At 37.2% G+C, this 13,946-nt stretch overlaps 1 protein-coding gene across 2 annotated transcripts; it reads left to right on the top strand.

The window, feature by feature from the left end:
* Positions 1-967: 967 nt before the first annotated feature.
* grhl2a (grainyhead-like transcription factor 2a) lies at positions 968-12,524 on the top strand. Of its 2 annotated transcripts, none has more exons than XM_065270123.1 (16): positions 968-1,182; positions 2,384-2,570; positions 2,649-2,707; positions 2,784-3,123; positions 3,258-3,316; positions 4,836-4,992; positions 5,092-5,203; positions 6,111-6,205; positions 8,570-8,728; positions 9,005-9,086; positions 9,325-9,461; positions 10,142-10,194; positions 10,335-10,417; positions 11,382-11,467; positions 11,577-11,641; positions 11,822-12,524. In XM_065270123.1, the coding sequence occupies exons 1-16, from the start codon at positions 1,166-1,168 to the stop codon at positions 11,934-11,936; spliced, it is 1,806 nt and encodes a 601-aa protein (XP_065126195.1). In that variant the 5' UTR covers positions 968-1,165; the 3' UTR covers positions 11,937-12,524. The 2 variants fall into 2 exon arrangements, with proteins under 2 accessions (XP_065126195.1, XP_065126194.1); XM_065270122.1 differs by having other exon boundaries at positions 2,649-2,718; positions 2,783-3,123.
* Positions 12,525-13,946: the final 1,422 nt, after the last annotated feature.

Genomic DNA, 13,946 nt, shown 5'->3' with positions numbered 1-13,946 from the left:
TTATCACTCAGGTGTGAGTTTCTGTTCCCATGACTGATAACTGCAGGTCATTCTAGTATGATTTCACCTGACCGCTCACTAGGCTTGTTGTGACATGCACACATTAGCATGACAGATTGTGACATTATTAAGCACTGTATTTTAGGTGATGTTACACAAGTCTGCTCATAAAAAGCATAAAAGTTTATCTCAGACCATCCAAATGCCAGATCCAAGCAAAAAGAAGAGCACATCTGAAGCTTTTAAAATGGTGCCACACCTGTTAGTCTAACAGAGGCTTTTATTTGCAGCTCTCACAAACAAATAGTAGTCTCCTGGTCTACAATAGCTGTATTTGGATAAGCATACACAGACGGCTAAAAGTGAACAAACATTCTTTCCCAAACAAGTAAAACATAATCTTTAAATTCAATGGAAACAATTGAGAAGTCGTGGTTGGTTATTCTCTTGGTTAAATATGGTCGTGAACAGGACACAGTAGATGCATTAAAACTTTCTGCCAGCTGCTGTGTGTAACAAAAAAAAATATCCATATAGTGTATTTAAGCTGCACATTTATATCTGTATTTGTGTTTCCTAGGAGCACATGTCGTTGCTAACACAATTAAAGGGCACTTATTTAATATTGGCTTAAATTAGTGTTTAAAAGTAGTAAACTTATGAAATATGATCAAATAAAAAAGTCACACCTCGTTGCACAATCAGTAAACTTTCACCAACGGCCTATGTGTTTTTCTTTTTAATTATTTTAATAGGTGTGTTCGACTGCGCAGACCGATCGCCTCTGATGTCACACGTCGATGCGTCTGCGCCGCGTCAAGTCGAACACACCTCACAGCAAGCATGCCCGTAGCGTTCACGCCCACCATCTGCTCGCAACCAACCAGCACGCTCGTATCCAAACGACCGCGTTGCGATTGGCTGCCTCGTCCCCTCCTTCAGGTAATGAGAGCTCACCTTTACCTGCTTACAATAACAGTCGCCGTGCCGACTTTGCAGACCGAGCAGAGTTTTCCGCTTCATCTTGAAGGTTTGGCGGAGGATGCGGTAATGAGAGTCGGATGCCAGAAGTTGTTTGACCTGTAGTCCGAGTTTTCCTCCAACTGCTCCTCACAACCACACCGACCTGAAAGTCCAGTTGGGCTGCGACAGGCCAGTGCTGCACATGGCTCAGGAGGAGAAGTAAGTGAGAATGAAAACATTAACGCTGTTTTGAGGAAAAAATTATGTGTAACTTAATAACACCGCACTGAGGTATCAAACTAAAACGTTTTGTAATGTGACGTCATCTTTATAATTCGTCTGTAAAAATATTGATTATTGTTATTAAATGTTTCAGCATGAATTGACCATGGTTTTACTACAGTACCTATTGTTTAATTATTATTTTTTTTTAGTAAGAACCGTAGTTACCACAAATGTACAGTTGTTTTACCACAGTAACCATAGTTTAAGCATTATATTTGTAGTAAACTATGAAAAACAAATAATAAAAATGCCAATGATTATTATACTATAAATTTCTCAGTACGTTAAACTACATTATAAACAATTATAAAGGAATAATTAAATTTTAAATCTCTTATAAAATTAACCATGATTTTATTACAGTAACCATAGTTTAACTATGGTATTTGTAGTAAAACCATAAAAAAAACACTATAGTAACCATAGGTAATAGCAATCAGTCAGCCAAAAACATAGTTGCACTTTTTTACTATAATAAAACCATGGTTATTTCTTTCTATGTGAACTGGATATTTTGCAATATGACAGAATGACTAGGATAGATCACGTGTGTGTGCGTACGCGCGCGCGCGTGTTTGTTTGCTGTGTATATATAAGTGAATATAACGGTGGGTTTGGGCAGGTGGCTTACATTAGCTAACATCCTTGTACAGCCCCTCCCATGAAGCCCTTCCTCACTGTAGTATCCATATCCAGTAGGATATAGGCCATTGTCCGAGAGCTAAAGCAATTGTGTGGATAATGTAAAAGGATAGTGCTGGGAATTTCAGGTGTATGCTGCAACTCTTTGTAAAACTTTATGAACCCCGAGGTATAGAGAGAGGTGCTATTATTGGGCCGAGAGATGTTGTTTACATTGTGGTGTTTTCTTGCTCGTACTTCAAATTGTCTGATGCGTTTTTTACTTCGTATTGTTATACATATATAGTGATTTTCTATTGTCTACAGTACATAAAATCATCTTATATAAAGAACAATCTGTGAAAATATAACCTTGATATCTTAAATATTAACTGAGTAAGGTGAGGTCAGAGATTGAAATCAAACTTTGATTATTATACACATTTGAGAACTATGGGTTCCTCATTATTTAGCCCAATTTTTAAACAGGCATATCTTTTGTCACCTTTAACAGTAAGCGCCTGGTGGTGGTGGTCCCTAATGAGATGTCCATTCCATCACGCCGTGCCTTCACCAGTGAAGATGAGGCCTGGAAGTCTTACCTGGAGAATCCACTGACCGCTGCCACTAAGGCCATGATGAGCATCAATGGAGATGAGGACAGTGTGGCTGCGCTGGGACTCCTTTATGACTACTATAAGGTTGGAAAAATAAATGCACCATAATTATTGAACAAAAAACTAACGTGAACAAGTTCATTTAACCCATCTCTTCCTTAGGTGCCTAAAGAGAAAAGGCTCCTACCAGTTCCCAAACTTCCAGAAGATCACGATAAGAGGTCAGTTCAACATACAGCACATTCTCATTATTTAAGACTTATTTTAGCAGGAACTTGAATAGATTTCATTTAATAGGATTGGTCAGGATGACCTTGAGCCCCCAGACTGTCGTACTCAAATCCTGAAGTCGCTTCCGGTCAACCTGTCCCTGAACACTGACTCTCACGGTGCAGAAAGCAAACAAGACCTGTTCGGTTCAGCGGTCGAGGGAGGTGTTGTGGCCACAGTCAAGGCTGAGGTTTATGCTCAGGCATTCACCGGCCATCACCAACAGCATGGGCTTCAGTATCAACGCATGTCCTACCACCAGACTTTGCAGGAGGCGGCGAGTGTCAGCCATGATGGCTACATGAAGGATGACCAGTGCAGTACACCAGATAGCACCTTTGAGGACTCCTACCCTGAGGAGACTATGGTGAGCTGTATGACAAAAATAAAGCATTTTAGCGTAATGGTAGCTATGGGTTAATGTATAGCGTGAAGATGTAATAGAGTTTGGTTTGTTCTACACTTCTTTATCTAAAACTGTTTTTTTTTTTTTTTTTTTAGAAATATAGGGTGCCCACCACACTAGGGGCCCAAGATTTCAGCCAGGAGCATTCAGGCTTGTAAGTATACAACATAACTAACTTTTGTCCAGTTTTGAACGCATGTCAAACTGAAGCTGCATCCTCATTTCGATGGCGGCATCAAGGTTTATTTTCCGGTCTTCAAAGTAAAAATGAAACTACAGTGATTATGTCTTTTAAGGAATAGAAGTTTTTCTTAAAATGAGAGAAGCTCAATGACTTATGTGGCCAACAAATGTAACTTCAGAAAGATGTAGCCTTCGAATGTAGCCGACACAGCTAAACTGAGTCTATGGGGCGGTTTCCCGGATAGGATTTAGATTAATCCAGGACTAGGCCCTATATAAGGACATTTAAGTAGTTTTTACAAACAAACCTTTCAAAAAACAATACTGGTGTGCATCTTGAGACAAAACAATGACAGTGATATATGTTAAGATTTGTTAGTGCAAGGTGTTTTGAAATGAAGGCAGCTCAAACATGCATTTTAGTCTGGGACTAGTGTAAGCCGTGTCCAGGAACCGCCCCAGCGTTGGGTAAAAAATAGACAATTTGTTATTTAACCTATACTTGGTTGTAATGCTGGGTTGTTTAACCCATTATTGGGTCAAATCTAAAAATGTTCTGCATCAATGTAACCCAATGGCTGGGCTTGTGCCTTTTTGACCCAATGCTGTGTTAAAAATAACCAGTTACACGTATTGGTTCCTCAACTGTTTTTTTTTCTATTTTCTTACAATTGTCGCTTCGGTTTGGGGTTAGAAAAACTTTCGGATACATAAAATGACATCCTTACCCAAACCCAACCCTAACGTCAGGCGACAATGGTTTAAAAAGCATATGAAAAAATAGTATAAACCAATAGTTGAAGTGACATCCTAACGCAAACAGCAAGTCTGGTTTGAGCTGGGGTTACCAAAGAAAATAGGAAAAACAATTGAGGAACCAATACGTGTAACTGACACGGAAAAGAAATGCGTGGCATGGGCACGTAAAATGGTGGACATACGTGACAATGCGACAAAAAACTGAGCAAAATAATGTGTGACTATTTCATGGAAATTTGTGAGATCAGGTTGAAAATAACCCAGCAATATTTAAAGGGTATAGTATCAGATACCAATCATTTTGAACGGACAGTTAAAAAAAAAAAAAATGTAAGCATTGTCTGTAGAAGAGTAGATCTATTTGCCACAATCATAGGATCTGTGAATAGCAATGACCTGGAAAACATAAAAAATTATTCAAATGAATTTAAATGAAACCTGAGGCATTACTGCAGAGAAGATATTGCGTGACTTTGCAGTAATAAAAATGCATTTACACAGTCAAAATGAAAAGTAATTAATTGAATTGAATGAATTCTTCAAATATTTGATTTTCACCTACAGTAAGGTCATTCAGTGTTAAAACATGACAACCATACGATTGATATTCGTTCAAATATGAAGCATAACATTGAACAAAATCAGTTTTGTACAAGAAATGCACTCATGACAAAGCACGTTTCTTTCTATTTTGATATTTATTTGCACAACCGTATTTCTTCGTCTTTCAGAGATATGTTCCAGTACACAATCGAAGCCAGTCGCTCGGTCCGTGAGAAGGCCGGCGAGGGGCCGATGATCTATCTGAACAAGGGCCAGTTTTATGGCATCACTCTCAGCGAGACCGGGGCTAATAAGGGCCTCCGTCATCCCATCAGTAAAGTGCGGGTGAGTAGTGCTGTTGCCGTGACAACCACTCAGCGCTTTTATATTGAGGACCAGTATCAAGCACATCATCGTAACTCTTTCTCTCTTTCTTTGGGTCAGAGCGTAGTGATGGTGGTGTTTGGACAGGATAAGTGTCGAGATGAACAGTTGAAGCACTGGAACTATTGGCACAACCGCCAGCACACGGCCAAGCAAAGAGTCCTTGACATAGGTGAGATGCTGCTTAAAGGAATAGTTCAACCATAATACTCACTCTTGTGTTGTTACAAACCTGTATGCATTTCTTTGTTGTGATGAACACAAAGGAAGATATTTTGAGGAACCAAACTGCTCCCATTGACTTTCATGGTATTTTTTTCCTGCAACGGCAATCATGATCGGACAAATATCTAAAATAGAGTTATTATATCTCATAGTTTTGGTGTGCTATTATAATTCACTTCAATATACTGTCTTTCTGGATACCTCATTTGCTTTATTCTGGGTTTGTCCCAGAAAAGGGGTCTGCAATTTTAGCACAACGCTCAGGGCAAATGACTCCATCATAACTCCCTGTCAGGAACAATGGGGGTCAGGTTAAAGACAGGGGGGTTTTGACACCTGGGGACCACTGTGATGGTCTTTTCCATGGCAGCTGGCAGACTGGAATGGTCTGGGCATGATTCTGGAGCATAGAAACATAATCTGCTGATCCCGATGTTATCCTGATTTGAATAACAGTATCCAGGGATTTTTCGTAGTGCCTGAGGCTGAAGATCAGGATTTGAATAGAAGCGTTAACCGTTGGGGGGAGCATGCGGGCTTGGGAAAGGGTCTTGCTCTTTTGTAAATGAAGGCTTGAATAACATCTGCCATACATTTAAGTGGTGTTGTATTTACACAGCAGGCAGGTACCATGTCATAGACATAAATGCTTGGGAATTTGAGGTGTAAACACATCTCGCTATTTGTTTAAATTTCTCTTAATATAACCTTAAGAGCATTTTTTGCATATAATATACATAGTATTACTCTAATTGAAGACTCTATTTCCCTTACATTCTTTACTATTTCTATTTTGGGAGATTATAATCAGTGCAGAAAATTATACTCATATTATTTCCCCCCCTTCAATCTAGCCGACTATAAAGAGAGCTTCAACACCATCGGGAACATTGAAGAAATCGCTTACAATGCTGTTTCTTTCACCTGGGATGTCAATGAGGAGGCAAAGGTAAGACTTTTTGAGTTGTTTTTAGCACACTAACCATCTTCGGGTCAAACGTTGAACTGCTCAGTCTGAGGATTATTATTCTTCCCTGCAGCATCCTATTCACCTTTAGGAGGATTTTGCATCTTGGGTTTAGTGCTTAACAGACTTTCTTTAAGTGCACACTTAAGGGAGGAGATCCACCCAGTCTTTACGGTCAATATTTGTCTTTCAAATTGATGCCCTCAAAGAGTTTAAGCTTTTGAAGTCGTCTGATGTGTTGTTTTATAGAAAGAAAAAAACTTTTGAAATTCAATATGGTGACTGTAAAATATTTGCATTTAACCTGATCAATTCAATTAGTACTAGTTTGGATATTTATTCATGACAAGATGCTTTGCCAACCTTTTTGAGGTGTAGAAGTCTTTGCTGTTTAACGTTTTCTACATAATGAAAAATATATCCTTGACATATTTAAGTACGATGATGTCAAAGATTGAAAACTATGTAAAAATCAAACTTTAATGCTTCTAATCTCATTAAATTATGAGACTTTAGCCTGGATTTCACATGTGATTGATGGTACAGTAGGACATTGTAAGATTTCAGCGTCGATTGCTTTTTTGTTTGAATAGACATTTGCGCAGACGCGCCCACATGCATGCGCATACGGACGAACCCACGCTAGAAAGTTTTGTTTTGAACGAGCATGTCGTTGCTAACTGAATTCTGTCAAAAATGATCACGTGATCCTGAGAAAGCAAGCGGTTCTCATAACATTTAACACAACAAGCTGCTGTATGAAACAACAGCTACAGGCACAGACATGAAGGCAGGGGAGACCGTCAGTGGGAAACTATTTTCACCTCGGGCTGAAAGATTTGCCACCTTTCATCTTTCAACAGTCGATTTTCCAGTGTCTCTTGATATTTTGGCATAAGACAGGTTTCAGTTGGTAATATTTCAAATCAATTTAGTTTTGCTTACTATTTGAATAAACCACACACGAGTGGGTACTGAAATAGAGGATATGGGGTTTGGTACAGTAGATTGACTATTAAAAGGGCTAAATTAATGCGCGTAACTTTTTGTAGGCAGAAGCTGCATGGGCGTTTAAAAAGTGGGTTTAAAAAATTAAGTGTGGCATTGTGATTCTGGACCACAAAACCAGTCATAAGTCGCACTGGTATATTTGAAGAGTTTCGTTGCAAAATGAGATAACTCCGTTTATTTTTTACTTTTCAGAAAGATCATTTTTTTGGTTGTGCATTCCAATTAATATCAATTCAACTGCAGTGGGTTTGTTTTGATTTAAACTTTCATAACTTTAAAAATAGGGCTAAGTAGCACCATAAAACAAAATAATAACAACGTAATAATGAACATGTTTTTGATAAAAAATGTTAAAAACGAATTTATCTTGTTTTGCAACGAAACTCTTCATTTGTAGCAATAGCCAACAATACATTGTATGGGTCAAATTATTGATTTTTTTTAATGCCAAAAATCATTATGATATTAGGTAAAGATCATCTTCCATGAAGATATTTTGTACATTTCTTCCATAAATATATCAAAAATGTATTTCTCATTAGTAATATGTGTTGACTTCATTTGGACTTTAAATGCATTTTTTTTTTTTTTGCACCCTTAGATTTATAAATAGATATATCTCAGCCAAATATTGTACTAATAAACCATACATCAATGGAAAGCTTATTTAATTTAGAAAATTGGCCATTATAATTTTGTGGTCCAGGGTCACAATTATAGTTTTATATGTTTATGTAACTCAACTGGTAAAGCATTGCATTAGGAACGCAAAAATCATGGGTTTGATCCAAAGGGAAATTGATAAAATAATTATAGATTGAATAATTTTGCACTGTAATTCACTTTGCATAACAGCTTCTGAAATGCTTTCACGCCTCCAAACTCCAGCTATCGACTGAGAAAAAAGCTTTTATACACTATTAATGGTTTATAGTCTGCATAACAAACCGGGTTAGAAGTTTTTAATCTAAAAAAAAAACTTATGTATGTAATGACAGCAAGCAATAATACTATTATTTGCTTTGGAAAAACAAACATTCAAGTTTTTTCTGTCTTTTTTTACATGTTCAAATAGACTAAATTAAATCAGATACTGTATGTTTCATTGATCTTTTCATAGTTGTGCATCCATGTTGTATGTATAGGGTGACCTGCAGCTATGTAAAATCATTTATCCTATACAGGTATTTGCAGCTTAAAGAAAAAAAATGTCTCCTGGCTGTCCTGTCAGTTAGAAAATAATAAATGACTGTCTGACCATACCTGACCTTTCAGGGTTAGGGTTAGGAAATGCACGTTTTGACAAGCGGATTTATGCGTGTTTCCTTTTTACAGGTTTTCATTACGGCAAACTGTCTGAGCACGGATTTCTCCTCGCAGAAGGGGGTCAAAGGTCTTCCGCTTATGATCCAGATCGACACCTACAGTTATAATAATCGAAGTAACAGACCCATCCATAGAGCCTGCGCCCAAATCAAAGTCTTCTGTGACAAGGTTTGTGCACTGCTTGTATGTGTTTAATATACACGTATGTGGGTTAAAGAGTGACAGATCTGCAGTATTTTTTTAAAAGCACCTTTTTGATAAACAATTTCTTTATGGATTTGATTTCCACTTAATTTATCATTGGAAGAAACTGACGATTAACTAAACATTAGTCTCTTACTGTTTATGGTTACTGTTCTGGTCCATTTCAGTTCTGATACTCATATAGCAACGTCAGCAGGTGTTCACACATGTTAACATGCCCTCGGTTTTACCGTTTGACAGGGGGCTGAGCGAAAAATACGCGATGAGGAGAAAAAGCAGCTCCGTAAGAAGGTCAAAGGTCAAACTGTTGGTGGCCATGATGGTGAGTGCTTTGCCAGCAACCATACAAACCTTAACGTGCAGGTGTTATTATGCTTGTGTGATAAATTGTTTGTTAAGAAAATATATGAAGTCACTCTGGCTATAAATCATCTTCTTCTTATTGCATTACATGTTGTACAATCATGATGACATGTTTTGGCACCAGCATCCAATGAAAAGGTGTTATTCGCTGTGAATCATTCTTGTGATTTTGAGTCATTCGATGATCTTTCTTTTAGGTAAGAGAGGAAGTTTCACAGCGTTACCTCAGAAGAAGTCAGATATTACGTTTTTCAAAACCATGTCGGACCTGGAGTCTCAGCCGGTCCTCTTCATCCCCGATGTTCATTTGAACAACCTCCAGAGATCCGGTCAGGTGAGAAGACACGCATAGTTGGATCATTTTGGGTAATGCTCAAAATGCATAAACGAACTATATCCATTCTTTCCATAATGCTGGGTTTACTGGGAAGCTAAACAAGCCTAAATTTCCCTCACAAACAACACACACCACTTCTGGCAGCCATTGGTTGGTGTGTGCGTGTACTATTCTGGTTAAAATGCCCATGTAAGGACTTCCACTGTACTTGCTGCACTGAAATTGTCCTTAAAAGAAATAAAACAAGATTTTAACGTATGAATCTTTTATGTTCGAAAAAAATTCTGGAACTTGTACAAACCCTGGTGATGTGCATTCGGTACCGAAATACACTGTCATATGTCCAAATGTAGGCTTTTTTGCCTATATTTAGCATAAGGAATCCAACTCTTAACTCCCTTTAAAGGGATATAGTTCACTTCAAATGAGCTGCATTGTCTGTAGTAAGTTGCTGCATCTGGGTTTTTTTTTACAGACATGCAAAACAGGAATGTCACCATATAAACTTCCTTATTAAAGCAATGCTATTTTGAGGTCATTGATGTTTGTGCACATACCGCAGAAGCACCTGGTATGCATGCACAACCTATGGCCAACATCAAGCAGAAAGAGGCTTAGTACAGCATCTTTGTAATTTTAAGCTTTTTGAAATGTTTTCATGTTCTCTCCGTGTGCAGGTGTTCAGTTTTGGTGTTGAAGAAATGGAGGGTGACGGGTCAGCGTGTCTGCAGTAAGTTGAATCGCATAAAAATAAACTCGTATACTAAATACAGTATTTCATTAATCAGCAAATCAACGTTAACTCAATCTAGAGTATTTCTGTTGTCATTTTTTTTATTAAAACACAACCCTTATTTTTCGGCTTGTTAGGGTGGGAGCGAAAAGGTCGTATAGATCTTCAGAGGATGACAATTGTTCTCCACCTGCCAAATTCACCAGAGATGAAAAGAGAGGTATGCATCTGTATTCGTGCATGGATGTTTTATTAAAGGTCCAATCAGACTCAAGAGCTTTATTGCACTGATAAAAATCACTGCATATTACAATATTAAATACATGGATGTTTCTTTAATAAAAAAAACAACATTTTAACACGATAGTTCACCCAAAAAGGCAAATTCTGTCATTGTTTACTCACCCTAATTTTGTTTTAAACCTGTATCAGTTTCTTTATTCTGATAAACACAAAAAATTTATAAATGATAGTAAGCACACAGTTGACAGTACCCATTGACTTCAATAGTATTTGTATTTCATACTATTTAAGACTTAACCTGTGTGCTTACAGGGCTCCAGACTGCCACCAAATGGGGGCATTTTGCCACCAAAATTTGAGAGTGTGCCACTGAATTTTACATCCAGTTGCACATGTGCGACCAGTAAATTTGACCTTTTTTTGGGATGTGACACTGAATTCGAAACAGCACATTGTACTTTCTGCATCTATCATTAAAGTATTTATTAGTAATACAGTGTAAATTAGTAGAAATGTGAATATTTGGTTGGCATGTTGATTTACGGAGTGTGCCCCTAAATTTTCTGGTTGCGCCCCTAAAATTTTCAGTTGGGGGCCACTGTGCTCCTAGTGAAAAAAGTTAGTCTGGAGCCCTGTGCTTACCATCATTTATCAAAATATCATCCTGCGTGTTCAGAATAATAAACAAACTCATACAGGTTTACAACAACATGTGGGTGAGTAAATGATGACAGAATTTTCTGTTGACTATTCAACTAAAATAATAAGGATTATACAACTCATAACAGCTCAGTGAAAAGGCCGTAGCTGTGCTTTTATAATGGTTTAACCACAGCTGTTAAGTCATTTCATATTTAAGGGTGGCTTGTTCATATTAGATATTATTAATTAACTCCGAATCCGTCCTATTTTTGTGTATTAATGCTTATTATGATTTGCAGTCCTGCTGTACGTGAGGAGAGAGGCTGATGAGGTTTTCGATGCACTAATGCTCAAGTCTCCAACACTGAAGAGTTTGCTTGAGGCAGTAAGTACACCGTGAAATGAGATGCTTGTCAAATAGCTTCTCATTATAGCACTATTTAAATGTAGGGTCTGATGCATTAGGTAACACCAATTGTCTTTTTGTTATCAAGATATCGGGTAAATATTCGGTTCCTGTGGAAAAGATGACTAAAATCTACAAGAAGAGCCGAAAAGGGTAAGTTCTCAAAATGGGTTGTTTTCTTTATTTTACACATTTGATAACATAGATGTAGGTTTGCTACGATTGTGTATATAATTTAGTCTACTCATTGGGCACAGGGGAAGGCATGCAATGTTTAAATGCATACTAATGGAGGTTTCCTCTCTCTGTTTCTCTTTTATTCACTATTACTAGTATCCTAGTCAACATGGATGACAACATAATTGCGCACTATTGCAACGAGGACACGTTTATCTTGGCCATTGAAAACCACGCTGAGTGTTTCCGGGTCACTCTCACTGAAATATAAATATCATTGCTCTTCACGTTGTTCTACTGGGATGAAATGGGACCCTTTAAGCATCACATCACTCATTCTGCATATCAGTGACTCTGCGTATGATCTCTGTATTCATGGAAAGAAAAAATGCCTTTGGAATATATTTACTTGGGATATGCACTTCGATGGACATGTTGGTACAATCTGAACTATATATAAAACAAAGCACTATAACATGCCAGTCAATTTTCATTTTATGCTTATCATATGCTGTCTCCCCCTTGTGGCCAACAAGATGAAGATTTATAGAGTGTAAATTACTTTAACATTGCTCAGTTGCCCAAAGATCGTAAGATCACACTCTTTCTTTGCAAAGTTGTCAATTATAACCGAATGTTATAGTATACATTTAAAACTGGCTCAAATGTAGCTGAAAGTTCATGACACAGGCATACCAATTTTTACCTGACGTGTTATAAGAAATGCATGTATAGTTTACATTCAGTATGTTTTTTATTGTGTTGTGTGTTAATGTTTTGATGTCTTTTTAAAAACATCATTTGTAAATATTTTTTATGCCTTTGTTTTACCTGCTAAATAAACTCACAAGTATCATCACTATTAAGCATTTAATTAATTAATATTACCATGTTATTATTTGATAGACTGTACAGGTAGATTCTAGATTAAAACAATTGTGAGGACACAAATTGCATAATTTTTGCCGCAAGAGAGAACCAAACAGTTCAGATGTCCTTCCCTGAAGTGAAATTTATTCATTACATCACTGTTCATAATAAGTGGATTAACATATTTGTGACAATTATATACAAGATAATGTTGTAATTTCATCCCACGTGAAAAAAAAATCCTGTGGTATACTTTATATGAAGTTTATTTAACTAAGTTCAGGAGGAGCATGGTCATGTAATCCAACCAATCAGCTTGAAGAGGTGTCTTTATATAGCCGTCCCTCACCTCTGTCCCGTGACAGTTTTGCGCCATTCCCTCCTCCACCCCACTGCCTCACTCTTAAATTTCAAAAACGCAGCCCCACCCTTGGACAGCACGCCAAATATGCTATTTCTAATTCCCCATATTGATTCCATGTTAATGTGAACTTGTGAATTCAGGGTTCAAAAAGATTCAAATACATATTATCTAGAAATGTTTTACAGTTTACTAGTAAATATAAAAAGTATACTACAGATTACTATAATATATATATTAACAGTGTCTACTATATTTATACGGATATAATTATAGTAATATAGTAATTATTACTATAAAATACTGCATAATTCCACAGTTTATGTTTAAGCCCTCAATAACTGCACAAAACTTGGGAGTAATCGACTCTTTAAGTTATGCTTTGAATTACATATCGGCCAGATTGTTACAATTGCCTCTTCCAACAGCATAATGTTGTTTGTTTACGTCTCTGGCTTAATGTTTAATAAGCAGAAACCATTGGTTCACAACCTCCAGAATGAACTTCTGTAACTCTATATTGTGACTTATCAAAGTTATTAATCTCCTCCAGTCACCTGGTACACCTCTGCAGCTCGCCTTACATATAACAATAAAATCTGCAAGCCAATGCAATTTTTTACCAACTTTAAAGGGGGTATATTATGAAAATCTGACTATTTCCAAGTGCTATAATTGGGTCCCCGGTGCTTTCAGCAACCTAGAAATTTGAAAAAGATCAATCCAGTAACTTACATGTTGGTAAACCATTCTCTGCAAGCATAGGTCATTGAAGTTTGGCTCCCCTTGTGATGTCAGAAGGGGATAATACCACCCCTAAATCTGCACTATACAACCACGGCACTGCCATTTAGTGCAGAGTTCAGCTCATTTGCATTTAATAGGACACACACAAAAACGGCACGTTTTTGCTCACACCTATAAAGTGTCAATTCTTACATCCTATAATAAATTATCTATATGATATTTTGAGCTAGAACTTCACATACGTACTCTGGGGACACCAAAGATTTATTTTACATCTTAAAAAAGTCTTGTGAAATCTCCCCT

Source organism: Paramisgurnus dabryanus, chromosome 13, assembly GCF_030506205.2.
Source record: "Paramisgurnus dabryanus chromosome 13, PD_genome_1.1, whole genome shotgun sequence".
Lineage (NCBI taxonomy): Eukaryota > Metazoa > Chordata > Actinopteri > Cypriniformes > Cobitidae > Paramisgurnus > Paramisgurnus dabryanus.
This window is presented reverse-complemented; position numbering and strand designations above follow the sequence as displayed.

Excerpts from the sequence above, each read along its gene's own strand:
- grhl2a (XM_065270122.1), top strand. Across the intron at positions 4,993-5,091 it reads ATCCCATCAGTAAAGTGCGG|AGCGTAGTGATGGTGGTGTT; the intron begins GTGAGTAGTGCT and ends TCTTTGGGTCAG. Across the intron at positions 6,206-8,569 it reads ATGTCAATGAGGAGGCAAAG|GTTTTCATTACGGCAAACTG; the intron begins GTAAGACTTTTT and ends TCCTTTTTACAG.